The sequence below is a fragment of the Macadamia integrifolia genome, unplaced genomic scaffold (assembly GCF_013358625.1).
Source record: "Macadamia integrifolia cultivar HAES 741 unplaced genomic scaffold, SCU_Mint_v3 scaffold3061, whole genome shotgun sequence".
Lineage (NCBI taxonomy): Eukaryota > Viridiplantae > Streptophyta > Magnoliopsida > Proteales > Proteaceae > Macadamia > Macadamia integrifolia.
Genome location: NW_024869171.1, coordinates 9,621 through 20,265, shown reverse-complemented (window position 1 = coordinate 20,265; position 10,645 = coordinate 9,621). Strand labels below are relative to the sequence as shown.

Genomic DNA, 10,645 nt, shown 5'->3' with positions numbered 1-10,645 from the left:
AATCGTTGGATCATCGTCTTGCCATGTGCTGCTGCCTAGGTAGCTATAGACAAGACCTGGGAGATAGGTGCATAGTTATTTAATTCAGATTCGAGAATTATTCAAATGAAGAACTATTTAGAATAATTTGCTTTATCAATTCAACGATTCGGTCAAAATATCAATCAAAAAAACGGTGCTAATAAAATTCGGGTTCGGATTCAGATTCGAGAATTATTCGTTTACAAAAATAAAAAGTGGACAAAAAATTTGGACGTTATTTTTAATATTTGTAATACTTGTTTCATATTATCTATCAATTATCATATGTACATAACATACAAACGATATAAAAATTTTAATTTTAAATTATAAAGATAAAAATGATATATTTAGCTCATTTTTTTTTTTCTAAACTCATTTCTTATTACTCAAATAATTGAATCAAAGAGAGAGAGAGAGAGAGAGAGAGAGAGAGAGACTGAGAGGGGGGATTGAGGACAAATTCAACTGGACCCACGTCACCCACCATGCATGTTCACTTTAAAGAAGAGAGAGAGAGACAGAGAGAGAGAGAGTAACGACTGTATGACTTAGTCAAATGACTCAAACCAAAATGGGGTGAGATTTTTTTTTTTTTGGTAAAAGTGAAATACCTCAGGAAAGATAAGATTTCTTGGTTTCTATTAAGAACAAGAAGTAAAGTAACAATGAGATAATAAATGCATAATAATCACACTATTTCTAAGGCTTATTGACTTATTCAAAGTAAAGTTTTTTTTTTTTTACATGGGATGAAATTCAGTTATAATTCGTATAAAATTCGATTCGACCAAATTCTTGGTGACTTAAAAAAAAAAAAATTATAAAGTCGATATTTTTTTCAGAATTTTTGATTTGATTTGGATTTGGACCGAAGTATTCGTAAAATTCTGTTCGACCGAATTATTCGCAAATAATTTGGAGAATTAAATAACTAGGGATAGATGTTAAGGAGAGGAGTCAGATCTCAAAAAAAGAGAGGGGTTAGTTTCCGACTAGTAGTGTAGGCTACACTGGCAATGGAGGGCCGATGATCACCTGTCTATCAGTTCAATCAATAGGGATGATTTTCATTGTCATTAGATCAATATCAAGTATCAGTATTAGATTGAATATGGTGCATCATTCGTATCTCATAGTTTGTCCTCAAAGATATTGATAACATAGGGTATTTTGACAATTATAACCCCATGTCTGTACCATGTAACAAACAGGTATCAACCTAAACATCAAACCAGAGGTGTCAATGGGTTGGTTTGGCCGGTTTTGGTCTGGGTTGAATTAATTTCGGTGTAGGAATGGTGAAACCAAAATAAAAATTAAATAAGGAAATTCCGGTGTGGTTTAGTTTCGGTTTGGCTTCAATTTCTTGTATTGGTTATTAATCAGGTTGATTTTGGTTTTTTAACCGGTTTGAGTTTGATTTTCCATAACTTATACAAAACTTGGGGTTTTAATGAATTTTGGACTATTTTGGTTTCTTACCGGTTTGATTTTGATTTCAATCCAAGTTTTGAGTCAATTCCAATTTGATTTCGGGTTCATTTGATTTATTAGATGTTACAATATCCCAAACTGAAACCGGCTCAATAAACCTTCAATTTGATTTAGTATGGATTCAATTGACTCGGTCTGAGACGATTTTAGTGGTTCGATTTTTAAGAATTAACACCAGCTGCTGGCGTAAAAGCTAAACGTCCAGGCAGACATTTCTCAAAGGAAAGTGATAAAGTTATCCACTTATCTCAGCAAGCTTTTTTATTTTTTATTTTTTTGAATAGGGGTAGGTAGGGAAATGGTAAAATCCCGCAAATGTTTGAGATGCCAAAAACATTGCAAAGAGATAACCACAAACACGCTTACACGACAGTGTTTTTGTTTTTTATTGTCGACCACGCGGTGATGACCCACCATACTTTCTAAAAATCATATCAATTTAGATTAATTCTTTTTCGTAATAAATACGAAATGAACAACAGCATGACCCAATTTCAATCCGTAGATTTTAGGGATTTCTCATTCTCTATCCATGACTTGTACACGTTTACTATTGAATAAAATTCCTCTTTCCTCGGTTGGGGATTTTAGCAATCAAAAAATGATTAAAAAAATAAATAAATAAAATGTATACATGATGGGATCGTATACGTATCACCAATCCCCCATCTTTTCATAGAAATATTGTTCGTATAAGTCGCGCCAAGCCCTAATAAAGTTGGGCCATTTACCTAATAAAAACATAAAAGATGGGCATTGGTTCATTTCGCTGGTATTGTCTTGTAATATATATTTTTTTCAATCTTTCTAAAATTTATTTTATGTACAAAACCTAACGTGTCTTGTATTTAAAATTTTCCCAATTAAATAGGAAAACAGGTAATCCAACTTCTTTCAATCGTTTATCAAAAAAAAAAAAAAATTCTTTCCAAACGTCTCTATCACTCCATAGCCCATGCTTACCCTATACTGGTTTATTCAAAGTTTTTTCCTTTTTTCTCTTTATAAAACTTAAGGATGTGAATTTGTCGTTTACATCGAAATCATAAAATTGTTTAGTAAATGGTTTGATTCTAGTTTCAAGTTTAAGATCGGTTAGTTAAATGGGTTGATTCGATTTTAATCATTTAACCTATTGATTTCAAACCGAATTGACACCGTGAAAACCAAACCATTTACATGTGGCGACTTGGTGCTAGAGTGAGAACCACTGGGAAAAGGCTACCTGCCGCCAGGCAAAAACCCTAGAGCAAAGTGAGAGCAGCCTAGAAAGGGTTATCTGATCCAGAGTAGGCTACCGTGGACATCAGGTTTGGAAGCGTGGTGGTATGTTACGATCCCATATCAGCTTATGGGGGCTGATCCCATATCGATTTTCTATGGGAATTGATGTGGATTGATATGGTCTTAGGTCCTCTCAGCTTGTAAGCCGATTTATGGGGGTTGAGTTCTTCCAGGGTTTAACCTGTATAGCATCTCTCATTTAATTTGATATAAGATTGAAGCGTTCATCAACAAAAGCAAATTTCAGTAAGCATGTGAATAAGCTAGCGATCAAAACCATGAAAACGACACTGTTTAAAAATCATGAAACTGATTTACTGAACAGTTCTGATTTCAAAAAGTGCAACCATTTAATAAATGATTCAGTTTTGATTTCCTGATTTCAAAAAGTGCATCAAAAAGTGCAACCGTTTAATAAATGATTCAGTTTTTATTTCAGCTAAATAAATTGGCAAAATGGTCGGGGTACGTGCAAAAGAATAAGAATGCGTAAGTGATATGATTGACACGTGTTAAATATGTTAATCCTGCTAACAGAGTTGTAAACAGTTACAACTCTGTTTAATATTATTAATATTTAAATAAATAAATAATAAAAATCCCAATATAAGCGGAATCCTCCTTTCATTCCGCTTAGAAATCTCAATCCTCTCTTTTTCTCTCTCCTTGCTTCTTCACGGTTGTTCCTTCTTTCTTCTTCCTTTTTCACCGCTCTCCAGTCTAGTTGAAGTTTTGTTTACCAATTTCAGTGAAGATTTGCATCCATGGTAAATTCTCATAGGTTAATAATATCTACCCAATAAGTAATAATAAAATCTTAGATATTCAACAGCTTTGTTTACTTTATAAATTCAAATTTGTCTTTTGCCATGCATGCAAACTTTACTGTCCAAATCTCTTCCTTGATGATTAATATGTAAACATAGTATTTGGATATATGTGGCCAAGTCTCTCATATGCTCAGTGCCTGAAAATAGTTATGTTGATTTTTTTCTTATCTCATTCTATTTTGAGAGAGAGAGAGAGAGAGAGATGATGATGATGATAGTGGCTGTAGAAAGAAGGAACAACGTTGAAGAAAAAGCAAGGAGAGAGAGAGAGAGAGAATTAAGATTTCCCAACAAAATCGAATGAGGAGTCCGCTTATATTAGATTTTTATTTTTTATTTATTTATTTATATAAAAAAATATTAGACAAGTTAAGTAACCACATCATCATCTCTCCACCCTAAAAACTAGGAATCAGTTACAATATAAAAAACTAATTGATGGTTTAGATTAATCTAAACTTAAATGGATGGTTAATATTAAAAGAAAGTGAAAATAAGATTGCAATACGTACGTCCTGCTACCACTCGCCCAAATAGATATGAACCAAACCAAACCAAACCAATCCATATACACGATAACTGAAGCGATTAACACCCTCAGTAAAGCTGCATTTACGCAAAATCTCCCACTCAAACTTTAGCATCTGGTTTGCGTGGGGCTTTCCTCTAGGGCTGACACTGTGTCCCATGCACATCTCACGGTCAGAAGCACCTTGGATGAGTGCCAGGTGCTCTTATCCTTTGGATGTGCGCTTCCATTGAGGAGCGGGATCCATCTGATTCCCAAGGTGAACTCTTACCTTCTCCCCTAGTATTTTAAAGTACCAAAATACCATCCCCTCCAACCTCCCACTCTACATTCTCAATTTAACTTGTACTCCAGTTCTGTTGCAGGAGAAACTCTCTCTCTCTCTCTCTTAAAATTCCACTTGGAAGAAATTGAATTTTCGTGATTTCTAATCCTAGTAAGTTCCTTTGATCAGCCGTAGAGAGCTTGTTTATGATTCAAAGTTCTTAAAAAATTAATAGAATTGGGTTTATGGACGATTGATAGAATTGGTTTAAGGGAAGAACACGTTAGAGAGTCCTTGAAGTCCTCCTTCCATTAAAGATCATATCTCACATAGGAATACAAGAAATTACTTCTTCTAAATAATAAACTCTTAGCCCAGATTCCCTTCGCTGCAGGTAACCACCACAAACTAGAGAAATTAGAGATTTTAGGACTTTTAAGATTGTATTGAAAGGGTTTGGTATTAGCCCAAAAGGCAATGAAAGTAATAAGTAGGAAAAGTAAGAAGTGAGAGATTCAAGGGCTTCTACGACTGTATTGAAGGTTTCGGTGTTTCTTCTGGAGAAAGCAATGAAGAAAGAAACACAGAAATTAAGGAAAAAACGAATTAAAAATAAAGAGATAAGAGGGAGCCAGGGAAGAGAATGATTCTCTAAAGTTTCAAAAGCAGAGAGAGAGAGCTGCACGGCCAAAGGCCCATAACCAAAACCAAAACCACCACCACAACCACGGTTTGAAGAAGCGAAACTGCGTTTTAGGGTTGAAGCTGATTCCCGACCGATTCCCACCCACAAGGTAAGTTATTAGATAATGCCTTCTGTTTTTTTTATACACTTAGAATGCTTGGTTGAAGGCTGATTGGGAGATTACCAAAAGAAAAAAAAACAAAAGGGGCTGATTGGGAAAAGGTTTTCATAGCGCACCAATGAGAAACAATAAAACGGTTTTCTAGGCAATTAGATGAGGTCATTCCATGTGAAGAAGAGAGAACTAGAAAACAGAGAAGGGCATGGGGCTCCTTTTGACACAATTTTTTGGGATGGTTGCCAGTCTGTTGGGTTGTGTATCTGAGTGCTCACAATCATTGAATGTGCGTTGTACATCGCACCAGGCTGTAGAGGAGCAAGAAAGAAAGGTGCATTTGTATTAGGGACACCCGTAGGGGGTGTTAATTCTGAGTCTGCACTGGTTGGCCCGATTGAATCTAACAAGTTTATGGTCCGATCTAGACCGGCTCGATTAATAAACATGTCGGGCTTGAACCCGACACATTTATTAAAGGGGCCTTCAAGGTGTAAGTAACTAGCCCGTTGGGCGCTCGATTGAACCGACCAATTAGAAGTCCGACCTAAACCAACTCAATGCAGCCCAACCTAGCCTGACCCCCTTTATTAAAAACAATCATAATCTCAAATCATTTATCTTCTTTATTAAATATTTGGGTCACCTTCTAATATGATTATTTTTTGTATAAAACTATTGTGATTTAATGTTCAAATTGAACAATTATGGGCTTTCAACCTACTTAAGAAAATAATTTTAAGGTAGACACATTTAGAGCTCGTTTAGACTTAAATTGGTCTATAGCCCGATTAAGGCCCGTTTAAGGTAGTCCGATTAAAGCCCAACACTGACCTACCTGATAATAAACCGTACCATGCCCCCAAAGCTAGGCCCGTTTACTTAAACGGGCATTCGCGGTGCAAGGTTTTCAAGTGGTCAATCCCTATTAGGCCCGATCAAGACCGACCCAGTCCGATCGGTTGACACCCCTGCCTAAGGCTATGTTTGGTTGTAAGGGGAAGTAAAATTTTCATAGTTAAAAAAGAATTATATATAATCATTGCCCATATGACTTTAAGATTAATTTCAAATCATTCCATATTTGGTTATAAAATTTCACTTCACTTTGGATTCACAACCCTTCACTATAATATGTAAAATGAAAATTACATGTAAAATATATCATTACTAACTATGGTTAAAAAAATTAAGTATTTTATATAATCACATATGGTAATGATTATAAACATTTTTCTTTAAAGTATGAAAATTTCACTTCCCTTTTTTTTAAATTACCATTGCAACCAAACGGAGCCTAAGTATCAAATCATTCATATAACTATCCCACTAAAGTTATACATAGAACAATGAATCAATGGAAGCCTCATACTCATTGATTTTAACAACCCCTTAACATTTAGAAATTTTGTCACTAATATGGAAATCAATGGATAATCAATTTCACTTATTCATAACTTTATACTAAACGATTAATTTTTTTTTTTATATCGATTAAATTGGTATGATTTTTGTTCTAAATATTATATATATATATATATTTTTTTTTTTTGCTAACTATGGGTATTCAGGCCTTCGGCCTGACTAATCCCTTAAGCCCATACTGACTCTACAACCGCATAGACTGGGTCATATCAAGGGTTGAATGAAAACCATACAACTTTCACTAAAAGCAATAAAAAACATTCACCACCTTATATGAGTGGCCCACGGAGGTAAGAGGAGTCGAACTCAAAATCATACGCTTCTTAAAGCAAAGGTCCCTTGCCAACTCATTCTAAATAGTGATTGATCCGATGTGATCTATTTTTCAATTGGTCCAAATTTTTTGTGCCAGTCTCTTTTACCACATTGGAAAAGTTCTCCTTGCCCCTCCCATCTCAACCCCCATTAGTTGAACCCTTTGCCCAATTTTCATCATTATTTTATTTTAAAAAAATATTTCCCTGTAATTAAACATATAATATGGGGATGGGACAAAATAATTTTTCCACCCTCTATGAAATGAGAAAATGATTCTTTTATAAATATTTCCTCATACGCTTTCATTGACTCTCCCGTCTGACACTCTCAGCGTTCCAAGCGTTGTTGCGGGGCTGCTTCGTTGGTCCCATTATCTTAATTGTGGGAATTTTTGTAACATCGGAACGAGGGCGTGTTATTAGAGTTAACGAAAATAGAACAACGCTATTGGACTCCTCTAAAACGCCTAAAAAGAAAGCTTGTTCTATTATATACAACTTGCATGACCAACGATAACATGCTATTTTCATCCTTTTGGCCGTACTACTTTCCTCCCTGTTTAGGAGGATGGAAGTTTCAACCTCTCACCGGACCATCGTTTTTTTCCGAAAGCGAAATAGAACAATCAAGAAAGAAAACGCCGGTGAGGAGTAGGGACAAAGACTACGCAGACCAGGAAGACGAAGACCAACTCCCAACTCTTAACTCTTCACTCACCATAATCAGACCACAACGGCAGAACCAGACTCAGAATCCCCCGCCTCTCACCAGATAGAATTGTCCAAGGAGGAGGAGGAGGAATTAGTGATTGGAGGGTCGATCCATCGGCGATGGCGGAGGAGAAGAGTGTAGAGGAAGAACTGTCTTTACCAATTCTACTGGCGGAGCAAATACGCAAGGCTGTGGAGGAAGCTGAGTCCTTTAAGGTGGAGTGCTCTGAAGTGGGTAGACAGGTGGAGCGTCTCTCTCAAATGCTCCGCTTCGCTGTCCGATTTGTTACCTCAACCCCTTCTCTCTACGAGCGCCCCGTCCGCTGCATCGTTGCCGATGTCGCTAAGAACCTGGACCGAACCCTAACCCTTATCCGCAAGTGTAAGCACAGTGGTCTCCTCCGCTGCGTCGTCACAATCACCAGCGCTACTGACTTCCGCAAGGCCTTCAACCTGCTTGACGCTTCCATGGGCGACATGAAGTGGGTTCTCAGTATCTTCGATTCCGTCACCTCCGGAGGCATCCAGGTATCCCTCCCCCCTTTTGCTAACAACGACCCAATTATCCCCTGGGTTTGGTCCTTCATAGCTTCTATCCAAATGGGTCCCTTGCCCGATCGTGTCGAGGCCGCCATCGAGCTCGCCTCACTCGCCCTCGACAACGAACGCAATAAGAAGATCATCGTTGAGGAGGGCGGCGTCCCTCCGCTCCTGAAGCTCTTGAAGGAAGGCGCGTCTCCCGATTCCCAAATTGCCGCTGCTACTGCGTTGCTTAACCTCGCGACCGACCAGGAAAGGGTCCGTGTCATCGCCAGAGAGCAGGGGATTCCGGTGATTGTGCAGGTCCTCTTCGATTCCTCCATGAAGGTTCAGCTTGGGGTTGCCGATTTAGTGGCCAGGATGGCAGAGCACGACCCCATTGCTCAGGAAGAGTTCGCTAGGGAGAATGCCATTAGGCCTCTTGTCTCCTTACTGTCCATCGATGTGTTCCTGGACCAACACAACCACGGAAAGCCCAGCATTCATTCTATTGTTCAAGACCATAAGCAGATGGGGAAGAAGACATCCACCATCACTATCACTGCGAAGAAGCAGAAGCAGAACCATTCCACGGACTCGCGCTCGAGCTCTTCTTCTTCTTTGTACTATTCGGACGCCATTGGTCGGTACGGGTATCACAGGAAAGACAGCGAGAATGAGAATCCGGAGGTGAAGCTCCAGCTCAAGATTAGTTGCGCCGTGGCGCTGTGGTTACTTTCCAAGGGAAGTGTATCCAATAGCCGGAGGATTACAGAGACCAAAGGGCTGCTCTGCCTTGCGAAGCTCATTGAGAAGGAACAGGGGGAGTTGCAGAACCATTGCCTCATGACGGTCACGGAGATAACCGCTGCCGCCGAATCCAATGCTGAGCTTAGGCACGCAGCTTTCAAGACCAATTCTCCTCCGGCGAAGGCGATTGTGGAAGAGCTTCTGAGAGTGATTCGAGAGGTAAGCAATCCATTGCTACAAATTGCGGCTATAAAATCGATTGGGTCATTGGCTCGCATCTTCCCTGCCCGAGAAACCCGAGTCCTTGGTCTCCTGGTGAAGCAGCTCAGCAACAAGAACCCCGATGTTGCCACAGAAGCCGCCTTTGCACTGGGGAAGTTCGCCTGTCCTGAGAATTTCCTCTGTGTGGAACATTCCAAGACAATCATTGAGAACGACGGTGTCCCACCTCTAATGAGATTGTTGAGAGCCAACGAATGGTCTCAGTATCACGGACTGACTCTACTCTGTTACCTCGCCTTGCATGTGGGCAACAGCGAAGCTCTGGAGCAAGCAAGGGCATTGACTGTTCTCGAGGGAGCAATTCGTTCTGTAAATTCTCAAAATCCTTCTTTGAAAGAATTGATTTCTAAAGCCATATATCATCTTGAGGTCTACCGGTCTGGAATTCATCTCCACAGGCACCCTTATGCACCGTAATATCACTCCTTTGAGCTGTTGTTGGACGAAACCTTACTTGTGGCCATGTATCGGATTTGTATGATACTTGCAGAAGCTTGATGAACTGTGACACAACCCTCAATTGATGGATACACTGATGGTTACTCATTGAGAAAAGTGATTCTTCATCCAGTTGGGGTGCTTTGGTGCAATGCTTGTCCATTGCCTGAAGAAAAACCTCTCTTTTACCATGGAAGAAAGAAGATTGAGAACAGAACAAGAATCACTCAATGGTCAGAAAAATGTATTCTTCTTATGTTTCTTATTTTTGATGTTTCTTCTTCTTCTGCTAAGGTGAAGTCTTTGGCAGATATCAATTAGCATATTAGCTTTCAGATGTTGGAAGTTGTTAAGATTCTTACACTTACTCCTTGATAACATAATTAGTAAATTTTGTGGGTTCTATTGGAGCTTCAATATTAGCATTGTTGGACAAATTTGACTTACTCTTCAAATTCCTGCAACTGTGCGATTCATTTGTATCCAAAATCAGAGAAACTAACTGTAAATGTCAATTGCCCATTTTATACTTCTCTATCTTCATGGATTTTATTGATTTTTGCATATGCATGCCTAAGGAATATTGCATGAAGTATTGGTGACACAATTTCCTTGAGAAGTCAAACACTTGTACATCTCTTTGCAATCAATGGTTGACAGTTCAACTGTTGTTGCTACCCTTCTGTGCTGTTTTAGATGATAAGTTCTTTGTATCTAAAACAGCTTTAGGTCTTTAAAAAAAGCAGTTTCGGAGATGAAACCCTAAAATTGGATGAGAATCCACTGCATATATGTTCAAAGTGGAGTTGGAGCAAAGGTCATATAAACTTGATTGGGAGGTGATGGATGCATGCAGCTGATGAAAGAGCTGATTTCGATGGTATACCTTCTCTTTTTCTTTAACTAAAACAAAAGTTAGAAAGTCTTTATAAGATGGAGTAATTGTTCTCAAATCCAGAACCCACCCCCCACCCCCC

General features: G+C 38.6%; 1 protein-coding gene across 1 annotated transcript; it reads left to right on the top strand.

The window, feature by feature from the left end:
- The first annotated feature begins 7,480 nt into the window (after positions 1-7,480).
- Positions 7,481-10,114, top strand: LOC122067687. Its single transcript, XM_042631533.1, has one exon. It carries the CDS (start codon positions 7,800-7,802, stop codon positions 9,645-9,647), a length of 1,848 nt encoding a protein of 615 aa, XP_042487467.1. The 5' UTR covers positions 7,481-7,799; the 3' UTR covers positions 9,648-10,114.
- The last annotated feature ends 531 nt before the right edge of the window (positions 10,115-10,645 follow it).